Raw genomic sequence first — 19,025 nt, forward strand, 5'->3', positions numbered from 1 at the left:
TAGAAATTAATAATAGTCAGAGGAATCACGACAGAAAGAAACATGTACATTACCATTATTTGCACGACGATTCTAATGGTGTAATCAGATTTTCAATATCTTTATTAGTTTAAAGTTTAGTATCTGACCGTAAATTACACAAGTAATACCCAGCAACGAATTTCCAAAATCTAAACGGTTCATCCTATTTTGTCGATCGACGTGTCTTTAGAAAGCTATTAGTGTAAACCTAAATTGGTATGAATTACAGGCATGTAACTTGAGTAGTACATGAGTTATTAGAGGTCAAAGTGGCCGATTACTATTGATCATGTCACACAGTAAGTACTTCAGAGTTACACGAAAAAACGGTAGCAGCATGCTCATAAATATATATTTATTCGTCTGTGTCTTTTTTTATATCCGATATATACTATTCATGAAGAAATTGATCAAATATTTACTGTGTTTTAGAAAGCATAGAGCCGGCCGCTGGTGGCCGAGCGGTTCTGGCGCTACAGTCTGGAACCGCGCGACCGCTACGGTCGCAGGTTCGAATCCTGCCTCGGGCATGGATGTGTGTGTTGTCCTTAGGTTAGTTAGGTTTAAGTAGTTCTAAGTTCTAGGGGACTTATGACCTCAGCAGTTGAGTCCCATAGTGCTCAGAGCCATTTGAACCATTTAGAAAGCATAGAGACATTAGGCTACTGGCCTACTTTTGCTTCCATTCCTTTGATATATGTATATTTAATTTGTTTTTGTATTTAATAATGTGTGTAAGAGCATGTTTATGGTCCAGCCAAAGGAATATTTATTTAATTTCAAGTTATTTAAATGTAAATCCAGTATTTCGTATGTGTTTCAATATGTTTATGAGTGTGCGCTGGCTTGGAGACATGGCGGGAGCGCTTTAGCCAATAACAGCGCTCGTTACTAGAGTAGCCGACTACCGAAGTCAATGGAGAGACTGTATGGAGGAGGGGGAGGAGCATCAGGTGGCACAGGACACGAGGGAGTGCTGGACGGGAAGGCGCGATGGACGGTCGCAGGAAATACTTGGAGAGTGTTGAGCAGTTTGTGCGTGGCCACGGGAGATAGAAGTATTTCGTAGTGCCGACTTGTGCACTTATGAGATTTCCGTGGCTTCCGCAGTCAAGACGTAGTATGTGTTTAGAAGTGGATGTCTCGCGAGCTATGTTGTTGTTCATAACTAATTACCTGAAGTAGGAATCTATTGTTTCCCTGTTATTCAACCTATATTTTATTTAATTGCTGGACCATCGAAACCACTAATAGTTTTGCAGTAATAAACGGCATGCTTAAAGGTACTTCTGCTATCGTACTCATCATTTTAAGTCGTTAAATATAGTACCTGCAGATTTTATTTGATTGCAATCTTTCATTTATAAATTTCTATGTTGCATTCAAAATTTGCAATTGCTGACTGATAGGAACGTTCGACCATTCGATCCATGTGTACATTCATATTGTATACTGTAGACTCAGCAGTATTTGGCTTGTAAAGCGGCAACTACGTATCCCAGCCCCTAGACAATGAAATCAGCCAAAACTTTCAATATTCCAATTCTGAGTCTGAGGATCGTAGTTGAGGGTCACATTTTTTATTCGAAAGCCAGCATAGTGAAAACGTCAAGTTTTATTTGCCAGCACCTTATCGCTTCCAGTTCCCCGCTGCCCTATAACAATCCTTTTTATTTTCTCTATTCTTTCTCGCCAAACCCACTTTTTTTACTTTTAACGCGCGTGCCATAACTAGTTTAGCACAACCTTTAGTACGCCAGTTTCGCTTTCAACGGCGTAGACCCTAAGGCCATCATTACAAAGAAAACTGCTTTAATGTTTAAAACAAAGCTGAAAACAGATATTCTTATCTCTTTTAAACTAAAAGCCTCCTTTTAAATTAATTTGGTTCTCTCCGGAAAACAAATTTCTTACCTCTTGGGAATGGAAATTCGTTACGTGTTGTTACTCGAAACATTTTTTCCCTTCTTTGAATGTAGAATTCCTTGTTCTTCAAACTTAAGTGGTTCCGTTTTAGATCAAATCCTTCCCATTGAGCACAGTGTACTACATTCCGTGTTGTTACAACTACAACCTGTATGACTGTACTTGAAGATCGGGGTAGATTAAGGTTAACCTCCCATTCACGATAATGTCATTAGGGACCAAGCAAAAGCTCTGATTAGAACAGGATAGGGATGGAAAACAGCCGCGCCCTTTTCGAAGGAACTATCCCGGCATTCGCATTAACCACGTTAGAGAAATCACGGAAAACGTCAATGTGGATGGCAAGAAGGGTATGTGAACCGCTTTCCTCCCAAATACAAATCTAATATCTCACTACAGAGGCACAAAGCTGAGTTTGTGCTTCGGCGACGTCTGCTGTAATGTATCTAGAAATTCCAACTAGCGCTTTGCTCAGATGGTGTCTTCAATGCTGTAGATCTAGACAGCTACGTGGATGCAGTATTTATTGATGTCCGAAAAGTATTTCCCGTAGTACCACGCCAATACTTCTTAACGACAGTTCGAAGATATTAGTTCTCCAACAAAATTTTTGACTTAATTGAGGATTTATTGGCAGGGAAGTTGCAGATTAATGACCTGGCGGACAATATTAATAGTAATGTCAGACTTTTATCGATGATGCAGTTGTATCTATAAAAGGGGACATCATGGAAAAGGTGTACAAATATTTCTTCAGACCTAGACGATGTTTCAAAGTGGAGCATAAGATGGGCGACAAGTTTTAAATATTAAGAAATATAAAAGTGTGTACTTCACATACAACAAACCATATTATGCTATAACTACAATATAAATTAGTCTCAACTGGAATTTGTCAACTCGTACAAATACATCTTTGTAACAAGTTATATGGGTATGAAATTGAATGGCTGTACAGAAAGTCATAGGAAAAGCAGATGGCTTCCTTCGGCTTATTGATAGGGCACTAGGAAAATGAAGGCAGTTTACTAGAGAGGATTTCTTACAAAATACTCTCGATACTGACCTCGGAACATTGATCAAATATCTGGGACCTATACAACATTGGTCTAAAACGGGACTCAAACAAATACAAGGAATAACAGCACGTGGTATTAAATGTTGTCTGATTCATGGAGGAATGTCATGGGAATGCTGAAGAACATGAAGCAGAAGGTGCTTGAAAGTAAGTTGGGAGAATCATTTACGCGGTCTGTCTGTTCTGTCTGTATTTCGCCAAAGGATTATACAATCCAGATTCACTGAGCTGTTAGAATAGTATCAGTGGTTACCATATCACGAAGAGATCTGTAGTACTATTGGAGTATATTTAATCAGGCCCATCATTTCCTTGTTTCAGGATCGAAACACGACCTTCTTCCTAATCTACATAGACACCAATAGGGTCTCATCCTCACAAAGCAAAAAGGATACATAAGGTCCCATTAATATTTTAAATTTGTATAATATTTTATTTGACTGTTTCGAGAACGTACTCATCACACGATGTCGTCCGAGATAATTTCATTCATTCTAAGATCCTCCCCTAATGAGGTCTGTGACGGAGGTGCGTTCCAAGCACAGAGCTGACTGAGTTTCTTTTGGCCGAAAATGAGAGCATCGCAGATATTCATAGGGTGTTGTAGAATGCCTTCGGACACCTGGCAGTGAACAAAAGCATCCCGAGTCGTTGGGCGAGGCGACTGCTATCATCGAAACAAGGTCGCGCAAACACGCCTTATCTGCCGGTTGTCGGCCGTCTACACACAGCAGTGACTACTGCTATGTTGGAACGTGCGGACACTCTCATTCGAAGTGATCGACGGGTCACAATCAGACATTCGCTTTTCAAATGGACGTCTGTGTTGGTAGTGCTGACACACTCGACCACCGGTTCTGGTACTCAAAGGTGTGTTCCCACTGGGTTCCTCGCCAGCAAACAGAAGACTGCAAAGACCAATGAAGGACAATCTGTACGGAATCGCATGCGACTTACGAGGCTGATAATGACAATTTTTTGTCGAACATCGTCATACGCGATGAAGCATGAGTTCAAAACTTCGATCTGGAGACAAAACCGCAATTTATGGAGTAACGCTACACCGCTTCTTCTCTAAAGAAAAAGTTTAAAGCCACAGTTACAGCCAGTGAAGACAAAGCGACGTTCTTCTGGGACTCTGAAAGGGTTATTCTCTTTTATATCCTCCCTCGTGGTTAAAAAATGGTTCGAATGGCTCTGGGCACTATGGGACTTAACATCTGGGGTCATCAGTCCCCTAGAACTTAGAACTACTTAAACCTAACTAACCTAAGGACATGACACACATCCACGCCCGAGGCAGGATTCGAACCTGCGACAGTAGCGGTCGCGCGTTTCCAGACTGAAGCGCCTAGAACCGCTCGGCCACTCCGACCGGCTCCCTCCTGGTGTAACGATGAACTCTGGGGTGTATTGTGTCGCCCTCAGGAAACAAGACACGACTGCAGCGCGTTCGTCGACACAAAAATTCAAACGAGTTTCTCTTTCCCCATGGCTACGTAAGGCTTCAGACAAGACTGCTCGCGAGAGAGCGATTCAGAAATCCTCATTGGACTGTTCTTCCTCATTCAGTCTGCAGAAGTTTCCAGCTTCCATCTTTTCGGCCCAATGAAGGATGCACTCGGCAGACCCGCCAGGATAGCCGAGAGCGCTAACGCGCTGCTTCCTGGACTCGGGTAGGCGCGCCGGCCCAAGATCAAATCCGCCCGGCGGATTAACGACTACGGCCGGTGTGCTGGCCAGCCTGGATGTGGTTTTTAGGCGGTTTTCCACATCCTACCAGCTGAATACTGGGCTGGTCCCCACGTGCCGCCTCAGTTACACGACTCGCAGACATTTGAAACACATTCCCACTGCCGGCCGCGGTGGTCTCGCGGTTCTAGGCGCGCAGTCCGGAACCGTGCGACTGCTACGGTCGCAGGTTCGAATCCTGCCTTGAGCATGGATGTGTGTGATGTCCTTAGGTTAGTTAGGTTTAAGTAGTTCTAAGTTCTAGGGGACTAATGACCACAGCAGTTGAGTCCCATAGTGCTCAGAGCCATTTGAACCATTTTGAACCACATTCCCACTATTTCACGATTTACACTAGACCCCATACCCCCGGGACGGGGGTGGCGGCAGGAAGGGCATCCGGCCACTCCTTAAAATTAACCATGCCAACTCCGTACTTAATCCTGCCGACCCTCCGCACTATGCGGGATAAAGGCAATAGCAAAAGAAAGAAAGAAAGAAAGAAAGGATGTGCTCGGCAGGAAGCAGAACGAAGATGGTGGTAGGTTATTGATGCAGCAAGACGTTGGCTCCAACGTCAACCAGTAGAATGGTACCACGAAGCCATGAGTCCTCCCAGTAACGTGGCTAAGGCCATCGGATTAAACGTAGATTATGTCGCAAAATTGGGTTTTTTAGCCAATAGAGCGGGGAGTAATATCGTGTTTTGGAATCCTGAATAAAACCAATCAGCTTCAAAGAAAAAATTGTGTTGCGTTGCTTGTTGAATGCCCATTGGACATGCCAACTGTCTCGCGATATCCTACTTACACAGTTTCAGGTACTACTATTAAATGAACCATGTAGGAATTTACTACTGCTTCCTGCGCATTGCTCCCACATGGGGACTACGAAGACATAATTACTTAACTACCGTGCGCGTAGCGGGTTTAAAGTACTCGTTATTCCCCTGCTCCATTCGTGAATGGAGTATAAGAAGCTGTAATGCGTGGCACTGTGGGAAGTACCCTGTAACACGTACGCCACAGCGACGTTTACCATGTGGCGTCGTACCTCTGTCTGACGCAACGTCGGGAAGAGACTGGGGACGTCTGACGTTGGGGTCGGGTCTCCGCCCGCCTCCAGGAGCAGAACATTCCAGGCCGGGTTCTCGGAGAGCCTGGAGGCCACCGCCGCCCCCGCGGACCCGGCGCCGACCACCACGAAGTCGTACTCCGGCAACGGGGGCGACGCGTCCCGCGGGAAGGCGCCACGGTCGGCGAGCGCGCACTGCGCATGGGCGAGGGAAGCCAGCAGCTGGCAGAACAAGGACCCGGCACTGCCGCCGCCACTGCCCGCACCGCAAAACTGCGCAGAGGCTGCAAGCTCGGTTCCACTCATCAGGGCAGGTCTGCAGCGCTGCCACTGTCCATTCTGTAACAGATTTATGGAAAACCTACTACATCTGCATATACTTCTACGTATATAATCCACAAGCCACTGCATGCTGTACAGCGAAGACACCTGCGTACCACGACTACACTCCGTACAGCAAGAGAAGAGCTGTGACTGTCCTCGATGGTGAGTGTTCATCGGAGGTGAGGGTATCATCTGGAGTGCCCCAGGGAAGTGTGCTAGGTCCGCTGTTGTTTTCTGTCTAAATAAATGATCTTTTGGATAGGGTGGATAGCAATGTGCGGCTGTTTGCTGATGGTGCTGTGGTGTACGGGAAGGTGTCGTCGTCGAGTGACTGTAGGAGGATACAAGATGACTTGGACAGGATTTGTGATTGGTGTAAAGAATGGCAGCTAACTCTAAATATAGATAAATGTAAATTAATGCAGATGAATAGGAAAAATAATCCCGTAATGTTTGAATAGTCCATCAGTAGTGTAGCGCTTGACACAATCACGCCGATTAAATATTTGGGCGTAACATTGCAGAGCGATGTGAAGTGGGACAAGCATGTAATGGCAGTTGTGGGGAAGGCGGAAAGTCGTCTTCGGTTCATTGGTAGAATTTTGGCAAGATGTGATTCATGTGTAAAAGAGACCGCTTATAAAACACTAATACGACCTATTCTTGAGTACTGCTCGAGCGTTTGGGATCCCTATCAGGTCGGATTGAGGGAGGAAATAGAAGCAATTCAGAGGCGGGCTGCTAGATTTGTTACTGGTAGGTTTGATCATCACGCGAGTGTTACGGAAATGCTTCAGGAACTCGGGTGGGAGTCTCTGGAGGAAAGGAGGCGTTCTTTTCGTGAATCGCTACTGAGGAAATTTAGAGTAGCAGCATTTGAGGCTGACTGCAGTACAATTTTACTGCCGCCAACTTATATTTCGTGGAAAGACCACAAAGATAAGATAAGAGAGATTGGGGCTCGTACAGAGGGATATAAGCAGTCATTTTTCCCTCGTTCTGTTTCGGAGTGGAACAGGGAGAGAAGATGCTAGTTGTGGTACGAGGTACCCTCCGCCAAGCACCGTATGGCGGATTGCGGAGTATGTATGTAGATGTAGATGGAGACAGTTAAAGTCGCCTTGGCGCACGTCCTTCGCACGTCCACCACGACCAATGGGATCACCACACTTCGTTTATATTACCGTAGCAACGCACCAGTTTGCCGCAGTGCTAGGCAACCCCTGCTTTCAGTCAGTGCTGCTGCGTGATTCGTGCAGGATTGTGTATGTACGTTTACGTTCCACTAATTTTGTCAGTTTGTTGCTGTGTGTGTGTGGAATATGGCTTCCTGTAGTACAGAGAAAAGGACTTTTGCAAAAGGAGCTAAGCTGAACTCTCAAGTACGAGAATTTATACACCGGCTGCGTGTTTTCTTTGAAAGGGAAAGGGACAATGGTAGGCCTTTGGTACCAGTGAATAAAGTGACTGACAGGGTGGCAGAAGTACTGAACGTATCTGCAGCGTCACTGAAGAGAGTCACAAATGATAAAGAGGCTACCAATTCAGCTGGGACCCCTGTTATAATTGCGCCTGGAAAGTCAAGGAAAAGACTTTGTCGTGTGAGTGAAACAATCAACTATGAAAGAAGTGCTATCAGACTCATAGATTTATGAGCCAAAAAATTATGACTACCTGCTTAATAGCCTGATTGTCAGCCTTTGGAACGAATTACATCACTGATTCTGCGTACCAGGTTCAAAAATGGTTCAAATGGCTCTAAGCACTATGGGACTTAACATCTGAGGTCATCAGTCCCCAAGACGTAGAACTACTTAAACCTAACTAACCTATGGACATCACACACATCCATGCCCGAGGCAGGATTCGAACCTGCGACCGTAGCAGCAACGCGGTTCCACACTGAAGCGCCTAGAACGGCTCCGCCACAGTGGCCGGCTTGCGTATCAGGGATCCAACAGTTTGGTGGTAGGTCTTTGGAGGTATGCGGCACTATAGTTGAATTCTTTTATCTTGGCGGCTCGCGCATGCCCGCCCAGACGCGGGGGATTGCTGCGTTGCCAGTTGCACACGACGCACGCGCCAAGAGAAGCAGCGCCATAGTATAGTATAGTTTGCAAGCTTACGTTTAGGGGGGAGCGCGCAGTTTATGAAGTAAAGCCACCACGGCCGCATTAACCCTTTCGCTGCTACAGAGACGTGCTCCCCGCATTCCGCGCTGTGCGCGATTTTGTCACTGCACTGCTCACCTGTACTGACACATGGTGTTTCCGACTGCTTTGACACACTTATCATTCGATTCCACAAAAACTATTTGGCCCAAAAATTAGATTTTTACCCATCTTCTTGACTGATACCTTCCCCCCACTTCCTTTGACTAATTGAAGTGCCTTAAAATAAAGCCAAACGCGCCCGGTGTAAATAAAACTTTTATTACAGTCGCGAAAGACGGAATATTTCTCAATATTACATACGACACCTATGTGGTACTTAAATTAAATGAGATATTGTTATACAGTAAATTTTATATGAAATTTAGGTACCTTGTCCACATTTCATTCTCAACATTGTGGCAACTAAAATCGACCATACGGAAAGTATACGCTATGGAGTTTTACCTCTGCAAACTCTTCAAAATTTCGTGCTATGGTTTACTACATTTAATGCTGCACAATAACTGGGTTGAACATCGAAACAAAATTAAGTCATTTATGGGGGGAAGGTATCAGTCAAGAAGATGTGTAAAAATTAAATTTTTGGGCCAAATAGCTTTTGTGAAATCGAACGATAAGTGTGTCAAAGCAGTGGGAACACCATGTGTGTGCACAGGCAAACAGTACAGTGATGACAAAATCGCGCACAGCGCGGAATGCGGGGAGCACGTCACTGCAGCAGTGAAAGGGTTAATGAAGAGACAAAGCACTAGAAATGTCAAAAAATTGCATTCAAACGAATAAAATTCGTGAAGTAAGACACTTCGATATTGTTTTTAAATAAAGAAAATATTTAGCATCGCACAAGGTTTGATCTCATTACCTTTCGCTAATCAATCCAACGCCTTGACCGTTACGCTAGCGCAGCTCGTCTTACAATGTCTCTCCATGACTCTAACAGGTCACGCAAAATTCGGACAAACACTGTTGGTATGCCTATAAATAACTCGCACTTCGTCGAAGTACAATAGGAAATAAACAATTACCGCTGTTCTTTATTGCGAAAAAGCGGTTCGTGAAATTGATACAAACACCTTTCTTGTTTGGTTTAATTAATTAATAGAAAATGAAGCAATTGGTATAAAGAATGGTTTTCCAAACTTTCAAAAAACAAAGTCTGCTATCAAGACACTGCTTTTGTTCGATTACTTTATTTATGACTGAATGTTTCTAAAACTGAAGACACTCGTCCGTGCTCTGCTCTGCAGTCGAGATCTGGCAACGTCGTTCTCTGTTCATTGGCTGACTGTATTTTTTGACGTCAGATGCGCAGAACGAACCTAAACTCGGCCGCCAACATAAATGACGCGCACTTTAGACGTCTACGCACAGGTCATGTAATACGTTTAAATATGGGGCCGCTGCTTTTCGTACGTTGTGATGCGTTCCGTAGGATTTACATCAGGCCAGTTTGGTCACAGAGTCATCAACGCGAGTTCCCTATAAAGCGTCTCAAACCACTCTAGGACAGTTCTGGCTCCGAGACACGGGCAGTTATGCTCCTAAAAGACGACATCCCTGCCGGGGAAGATATCAAGCATGAATAGATACAGGTGGTTCGCAGCTGTCAGCGTGTCTTTGATTACTACCAAAGGTCCGACACAAGTGCACGATAATGTCTGTCATAGCATAATATTGTACCCACCAGCCTGTGTCTGGTTTCGAGCTGCCATTCAGCTCGATGACGGCGTTTGTGGAGACGACCAGCGAGCTACTGTAGCAAATATGAGGTTCACCCAAAGAACCGGCACTTTCCCATTGATCTACGGTTGAATCTCGATGGACCCGTGCCCACTGCAATCGTAACTAACAATGTCATTGGGTCACCATGTGAACACGAACGAATGGTCTGCTGCGGAGCTCTGTGTTCAACAATGCACGATGAACATTGTACTCTGAAACATTTGTGCGGCGGGCACCAGCATTGTGCTCTTTCGGCAGAGATGACACAGAACACCACGTGTCTTACTTAAGAGAACAGACACGCCTCTGAACCCCATGTTCTGTGAAGAGTCTTGGACGTCCAACCGTTAACTGCCTAAAGTAGTTTCACTGTCCTTCTACCTCTTTTAGTAGATGCTCACGACAATAGCACGTGAAAATTCGGCTAGCTGGCCGCTGTGGCCGAGCGGTTTTAGTCGCTTCAGTTCGGAACCACTCTGCTGCTCCGGTCTAGGTTCGAATCCTGCCTTGGGCATGGATGTGTGTGATGTACTTAGGTTGGTTAGGTTTAAGTAGTTCTAAGTCTAGGGGACTGATGACCTCAGATGTTAAGTCCCATAGTGCTTAGAGCCATTTTGAAAATTTGGCTAGCTTCGCCGTTTTCGAGATACTCGTTCGCAGGCCCTGTGTAACAATAATCCGCTCTTTGTCAAAGTCGTTTATCTCAATGGATTTTCCCATTTGCAACCCATATCTTCGCTACGGTGATCCTCCGTCCGTGTCTGATCTGCTTACATACTTTTGTTACCGCATCACACGCCCGCAACGCGACCAGGTGGCAACCATCGCGGGGGGCAGTGGTCATAACGTTTCACCTTATCAGCGCGAATAGGCATACTGCAGCCGGGAGGAGTATCTGACTTTTAAAAAGTTGATAACACCACTGTCTTTCAGATTCGTGTGTGTACATGTACATTCCACTAATTCTGTGAGTTTCTTGCCGTATGTGTGGAGAATGGCTTCCTGTAGTGCGAAGAACAGGACTTTTGGAAAAGAAGCTACACTGAAATTTCAAGCAGGAGAATTTATATACAAATTGCATGTTAATTTTGAATGGGGAAGGGACAATGGTCGGCCTTTGACAATTGGCAGAAGCACTGAACTTCTCCACAGCGTCAGTGAAGAGAGCCACAAATGATAAACAGGCGGCAGTTTCAGCTGGGAGCCCTGTTTTTGTGACATCTGGAAAACCAAGGAGGAGGCCGTGTCGAGGAAGGAGTACCTGACACTTAAAAAGTTGATGGTTTCACTGTAGGACAGTGGTTTGTCCACAGACAGAACGACAAGTCCCTCTACTGTTTTAGCGAAAATTGGCTTCTGGTGGGAAAAGTTCTCAGGAAGAAAGGTGCCAATGCTATGCACTGACATTGTGGCATGTAGATGTCTTTTCCTGCCTGAGTTGTTAGCAGCAAATCCGGAAATGTAATATGGATTGACGAAAAGTCGGTGGGCAGACGACGGAACTATGAGTGTGCCAGCTGGTAAGGGAGGGCAACAAACTACTGTTCAGCCCGCCCGGTTAGTAGTGCGGTCTAACGCACGGCTTTCTGGATTGGGAAGGAGCGCCTGGTCCCCGGCACGAATCCGCCCAGCGGACTTGCGTTGAGGTCCAGTGAGCCAGCCAGTCTGTGGATGGCTTTTAGGCGGTTTTCCATCTGCCTCAGCGAATGCAGGCTGGTTCTCCCTTATTCCGCCTCAGCCACACTATGTCGACGATTGCTGCGAATAAAAGTTCTCCATGTATGAGTGCACCAACATTACTCCACCACGCAAACATAGGAGTTACACTCTTCTGGTGTGAGATGTTCCCTGGGAGGGGGGAGGGAGGAGTGGGGGGGTCCACCGGAGGCCGAACAGCACAATAACCCTGAAAGAGTTATTCGGTGGGGGCGGCGGAGGGGTGAAGTGGACTGCGGTAGTCGACGTGGGGTTGCGGACCACTGCGGCTGTGGCGGGGACGGAGGTGTCCGTCGTTTCAAGGTCACCGGATAACACACAATACAGTACAATACAACTACTGTTCACGCTGGCTCTATGAATGGTTTTGTGCCTGGTGCGATAATCATGTATCAGTAAAAAAGAAAAAGAAAGAAAGAAACTTTCTATTATCACGAGAAAATGAATATAGATACATTTAAAGGCTGGTCCGTTACTCGTTTGCTACCAAATGACAGTTCTTGTAGTGTTTTTGTAATTGAAGGTGCGCCGTACCATTCAGTACAATTAAACAACGCACCAACGGCTGCTGCATGGAGAGACGAAATAGTCAGATGGTTAAAAGGTAGTGAAATAGGGTTTGAACAGAATATGCAAATAGTGGAACTTGTGGAATTAGTGTAAGAATACAAGCCAATCGCGCTCACAAATGTACACAGTACCACTTCAATTACAACGCTATCGAACTTCGTTCAAAATGATTCAAATGGCTCTGAGCACTATGAGACTTAACATCTATGGTCATCAGCCCCCTAGAACTTAGAACTACTTAAACCTAACTAACCTATGGACATCACACAACACCCAGTCATCACGAGGCAGAGAAAATCCCTGACGCCGCCGGGTATCGAACTTGTATGGGCTCAATAAAAGCAGATGTCGCGGAGCGAAACAAAACATTTACGTCGCAAGACACAGACGGAGAGGCTCGTATATGAGGCTCACACACGAATACCGCCAGAAAATTGGGAGAGTGTCGTGAATCATGTGTTGAAAGAGATTACCAAGACGAATATACACTGCTGGCCACCGTAAATGCAACACCCTGAAGGAAGCATCCGAATCAAGTGAAATTTACACCATGAGTTTGCAGTGATGAGATATGCAACTGATTAGAATTTCAGCGCAGACGCACATCACGCGCGCCTGTGGCGCCACCTCATAGCGCCATTTAAGGCTTGGCGATTTCGACGAGTGTACGTTCGGCACGTGTATTTACCTTGTGGTTGTTTCACAAGACGATCAGTTACGCCTCGTAGACAACAGCGAACATCTTTTGATCAAGTATCCGAGTTCGACAGAGGAAGGATAGTGGCTTACCGAGATTGTGGATTATGATACAGAGAAATCGCTAGTCGTGTTGGACGAAACCAAACAACTGTAATGCGGATATGTGACCGTTGGATGCAGGAGGGTACGACGGACCGACGTGGTCGATCGCATTCACCTCGGTGCACCACTGCACGTGCTGATAGGCAAATTGTGCGCATGGCAGTGACGGATCGCTCAGTGACATCCCGAACCATAGCACAGCATATTGCGTCTGTAACGCATCATCCAGTGTCTGCGCGTACCATTCGACGCCGTTTACAGCAGAGTGGTCTGTCCGCAAGACGTCCATTGCTTCGTCTACCATTGACGCAGAACCACAGACGTCTCCGTCGCCAATGGTGTGATGACAGATGGGTGTGGACGGCAGAATGGAATGGCGTTGTCTTTGCTGACGAGGCACGCTTCTGTCTGCAGCACCACAATGATCGGATTCGAGTGTGGAGACACCGTGGAGAGAGGATGCTGGACAGCTGCATTATGCACCGCCACACTGGTCTTGCACCGGGTATTATGGTATGGGGTGGTATTGGATATTACTCTCGCACGCCTCTAGTACGCATTGCCGGTACTTTAAATAGCCGGCGCTACATATCCGAGGTGCTGGAGCCAGTTGTCCTTCCTTACCTTCAGGGCTCGGCCACAGCCATATTTCAACAGGATAATGCGCGACCACACGTGGCACGCATTGTCCAAAGGTTCTTCGTCAATAACCAGATTGAATTGCTTCCCTGGCCGGCTCGCTCTCCGGATCTTTCGCCGATAGAAAACATGTGGTCCATGGTTGCTCAACGAGTGACCCAGATTACATCCCCAGCTGCCACACCAGATGATCTTTGGCAACGTGTGGCAGCTGCTTGGGCTGCTGTACCCCAGGAACACATCCAACGTCTCTTTGACTCAATGCCGAGACGTGTGGCAGCGGTGATCTCCAACAATGGCGGCTACTCTGGCTACTGATTCTGGCAGGAACCACATGTCACAGACGTCTGTAAACGCAATCATTTGATACTTGGTCAACATGTTATCTACAAAATAAATTTTGTTGTGCTACCTCTTGTCTTTCTTGGTGTTGCATTTACGGTGGCCAGCAGTGTAGAAGAAAGCATAAGAGAAAAGTCCATAGAAAATACTGTAATTTCCTTATCAGACGGGGAGGAGAGCAGCAGCGGAGATACCGAAGTGTGTGTGTTAGTGAGAAGAGATCAATCAGGCAATGATGATCTAGAGGTTTCAGTTGTCCCACACGTAATAAAAGGTAACGTCTTCATTCAATATTTTACGCATAACATTTGTGTATTTTGCTGTACGTTGTTAGTGTCGAATATCGCTTTATTTGTGTGTAAATAGGCAAACTCTGCTAGCATATGAAAAAAAATACTTCCAACAAGAATGCTGCTATGAGTCATGCAGCATTGTTAGGCTCTGTAGCCCTGGCTGTCACAGGGCTGAATGGTGGGAGGGGAAGGCCTGTCGACCCGCTCGCCCCCACCCCCCTCCCAGCCCTTTCCAACAGTCCATGGCCCTCTGCACTTCAATGTCGATACTAACAACTGCGCTCCCAGCTTTCAAAGCATTCTCTCACAGTTCAGAGTGTAGCCAGTTTCTTTTGTGTTCCACTCCCAAATGAAGTACGGGAAAGTAAATGTGTATATGCTTCCGTTAGAGCCCTAACTTCTCTTATCTTTCCTCACCATCCTTATGCGAAATTTATTTATTTCTCACCTCATCCTTTTTTAGCCTTACTCTTTATTGAGAAATGGTACCTAGCATTCACAAATTATGTTTACAGACTATGGAAAATCCAGTCTGGACTGCATCCTATAATCATTTTGTTAATGTACACACAATTTGCAATGCTACGTTCCAACCAGCGCTTTGATAATGATTTGCCTTCATTCAAATTTTGGCGTTACATAGTTGCTCACCTAAACCGCTCTTCTCTTTAAGCTTGTAGTTGCAGACTCATTTCTTTCTGATTTTTCTCATTGTTATTTAATGTTAAAATTGTATTCTTTCTCTTTTTGCACTGTTTTATGTTATTCGTTGTTTGTGAATATACACTCCTGGAAATGGAAAAAAGAACACATTGACACCGGTGTGTCAGACCCACCATACTTGCTCCGGACACTGCGAGAGGGCTGTACAAGCAATGATCACACGCACGGCACAGCGGACACACCAGGAACCGCGGTGTTGGCCGTCGAATGGCGCTAGCTGCGCAGCATTTGTGCACCGCCGCCGTCAGTGTCAGCCAGTTTGCCGTGGCATACGGAGCTCCATCGCAGTCTTTAACACTGGTAGCATGCCGCGACAGCGTGGACGTGAACCGCATGTGCAGTTGACGGACTTTGAGCGAGGGCGTATAGTGGGCATGAGGGAGGCCGGGTGGACGTACCGCCGAATTGCTCAACACGTGGGGCGTGAGGTCTCCACAGTACATCGATGTTGTCGCCAGTGGTCGGCGGAAGGTGCACGTGCCCGTCGACCTGGGACCGGACCGCAGCGACGCACGGATGCACGTCAAGACCGTAGGATCCTACGCAGTGCCGTAGGGGACCGCACCGCCACTTCCCAGCAAATTAGGGACACTGTTGCTCCTGGGGTATCGGCGAGGACCATTCGCAACCGTCTCCATGAAGCTGGGCTACGGTCCCGCACACCGTTAGGCCGTCTTCCGCTCACGCCCCAACATCGTGCAGCCCGCCTCCAGTGGTGTCGCGACAGGCGTGAATGGAGGGACGAATGGAGACGTGTCGTCTTCAGCGATGAGAGTCGCTTCTGCCTTGGTGCCAATGATGGTCGTATGCGTGTTTGGCGCCGTGCAGGTGAGCGCCACAATCAGGACTGCATACGACCGAGGCACACAGGGCCAACACCCGGCATCATGGTGTGGGGAGCGATCTCCTACACTGGCCGTACACCACTGGTGATCGTCGAGGGGACACTGAATAGTTCACGGTACATCCAAACCGTCATCGAACCCATCGTTCTACCATTCCTAGACCGGCAAGGGAACTTGCTGTTCCAACAGGACAATGCACGTCCGCATGTATCCCGTGCCACCCAACGTGCTCTAGAAGGTGTAAGTCAACTACCCTGGCCAGCAAGATCTCCGGTTCTGTCCCCCATTGAGCATGTTTGGGACTGGATGAAGCGTCGTCTCACGCGGTCTGCACGTCCAGCACGAACGCTGGTCCAACTGAGGCGCCAGGTGGAAATGGCATGGCAAGCCGTTCCACAGGACTACATCGAGCATCTCTACGATCGTCTCCATGGGAGAATAGCAGCCTGCATTGCTGCGAAAGGTGGATATACACTGTACTAGTGCCGACATTGTGCATGCTCTGTTGCCTGTGTCTATGTGCCTGTGGTTCTGTCAGTGTGATCATGTGATGTATCTGACCCCAGGAATGTGTCAATAAAGTTTACCCTTCCTGGGACGATGAATTCACGGTGTTCTTATTTCAATTTCCAGGAGTGCATGTCCTTCATGTTCTCATGTCAGATAGTTTTATATTCTGACAGAATGTGACTTTGCAGTGTTACTTGAAAATGGCCATAACGGCGAAATTGCAATAGTAACAATAAATATTTTATACAGTCAACGGCGACTATGATGTCTTTTAAGAAAGATGTATTTTATGGTCTCTGCTGTATAACATCCAAATTGATATGCTTTGCTTTGCCTGTCGAACACATTAAGCGCTACTTTGTGCTATTATTCACGCTGCCTTGTGACCATGTTTGTTACTTCGTACATAATGTCATATATTCTCACTCTATTGTACTCTGACTGTGGTACATAATGCCAACTCTTTCAGTACATTCATTTTAATTTATATTTTTCCAAACCTCTGTCAGTTTTAAAAAAAAGCTGTGTTCTTCATCACTTCTGTAATCTCTAAATATGTCAATAAAGTTGAGTTGCTGAACATCAAGTGGCTAAATTTTTGTCCAGCGACGAGTGTATAAAATAACTTCATTTCTCAATAGCGTTTCATGAAAAGAACGTTGCCTTTCCTCCAGTGATTCCCATTTGAATCACAAAGCAGCTTCGTTACACTCACATGTTAATCCAACCTACGAGTAAGGAATATAGCATCTCGTTTCTGAATTGCTGTTATGCCTTCCTGGTGGGGAGACCAAACACTCGAACAGTACACAAGAATGTATCACACTAGTGTTTTATACCGTTGTTTCATTTGTTGATGAGCTACACTTTTCTGGAATTCTCCCAGTACCTTGAAAGCGAACATTCTGCTAATGTCCTAACGTGCCTGTACAACTTCATATCACTTTGCTGCGTTACACATGGATACTTCAGCGATATGACTGTATCAACCAAAACTGTGCTAATACTGTGTTCCACCATTACAGGATTAGTTTTCCCACTCATCTGAATTAACTGTGCAGAACAACCAAGATAGGAGTGTGGTCAACAGGTTAGGTTGTGGATTTAAAAGTAACAAGGTGAAGTCGTCTTTTACACTAAAGTGGTTTATTTGAAAAAGGGATAGAGAGACGCAATATAGGGGAGGTTTGATAGTGTCTCCAACATCAGTCCACTGCAAGCCAGGGCCAGTAATAGACAAGAGTGAGCAGCCTGAGAAGGCCGCCACGGGTATAAGTTGCCTGACCTGGTTGGGGGAAGCTCATTGGTCGTTGGTAAGTGCCGCACCATCAGTGCTCACACTACACCATCAGCACTCGTGGTACACATTGTAAACCCTCGCTGCGCTGCCCCACCCCTGCGGAAGGATCGGAAATATCGAGACTGTAGCGATGCTCCGTAATAACTACCTGTACCAGGTCACATTTTACTGTGGCTCAGTCTTCTTAAATGGAAAAAAAAGATAAAGCACATGTTTCTATTATGTATGGGAATTGGATATATGTCCTGATCTCCTTCTCTCCCTTCCCCTTTCTATATCCATCTCCTCCTCCTACCTCCTCTCGCTGTCCATCGCCTCCTCCCTCTCTCTCCTTCTTCTCCTCCCTATTCTGTCTCCATCCGCTCCTGCCCCCTCTTTCTGTTCACCTCCTCCTTGCCGTTTTCTATGTTCATATCCTCCCATCCCCCTGCCCATCTCCTCCCCCCCCCTTTTCTTTGACCTTGAACCTTGAGCCTTGTTTTATTGTTATTGCTAATTCAAATTCTGTAGTAGTATCCCAATCATAAACAAATAAGCCATAAATACTGCTTACTATATATATATATATATATATATATATATATATATATATATATATATATATATATGCGTGTGGTTCATATCTGCCTAAACGTTTATTACATTAACGTGTAAAAGTTTGAAGTAATTCGGAAAGGCACTTTTTGAGATTTCTCATAACAACGTTTCCCCTTTATAAATTACATATGTACATTCAGGTATTACATACACTAAAATATACATATATTGAAGAATTAGATGCCTAAAAACACGCCCGTGTTAGAATTCAACATTGTGTAAAAATTTCAAAGGAATCGGTCAAGAACGTTCGGAGATTAACGATTTTGAACAAACCAACATTTATAACGTTACTCTTTTTATTACATATATACCAGATGGCGTTCCAGTAAGTACATAAAAACACGTGAGTATTCGAATGCAAAATGTGTCAAAATTTCAAAGAGATCGGTGAAGAACTTTCGGCGATTTGAGATTTTGAAGAAACGAACATCTACATTCGAACTTATATAGAAACTGTAATTGTTCCTAATCGAAAATCTCCGAAAGTTTTTGAACGATTGCTTTGAAATTTTGACAAAAATTTCCACTGGAATACGAGTATTGATTATATATACCTATTTTTAAATACATGTAGTTCATAATTTTCTTATAAAATTAATAATAGGGAAACGTTATTACGAAAAATCTCGAAAAGTT

At 45.4% G+C, this 19,025-nt stretch overlaps 1 protein-coding gene across 1 annotated transcript in view; it reads right to left on the reverse strand.

The window, feature by feature from the left end:
• The window catches only part of LOC126199657 (glucose dehydrogenase [FAD, quinone]-like), a 73,235-nt gene that overhangs the window by 22,867 nt on the left and 31,343 nt on the right, over positions 1-19,025 (reverse strand). Inside the window, exon 2 of the mRNA XM_049936586.1 lies at positions 5,810-6,169. Within this exon, the coding sequence (XP_049792543.1) occupies positions 5,810-6,169 (360 nt within the window). The remainder of the gene's footprint in view (positions 1-5,809; positions 6,170-19,025) is intronic.

This window comes from Schistocerca nitens, chromosome 8 (assembly GCF_023898315.1).
Source record: "Schistocerca nitens isolate TAMUIC-IGC-003100 chromosome 8, iqSchNite1.1, whole genome shotgun sequence".
NCBI classification, from domain to species: Eukaryota; Metazoa; Arthropoda; class Insecta; order Orthoptera; family Acrididae; genus Schistocerca; species Schistocerca nitens.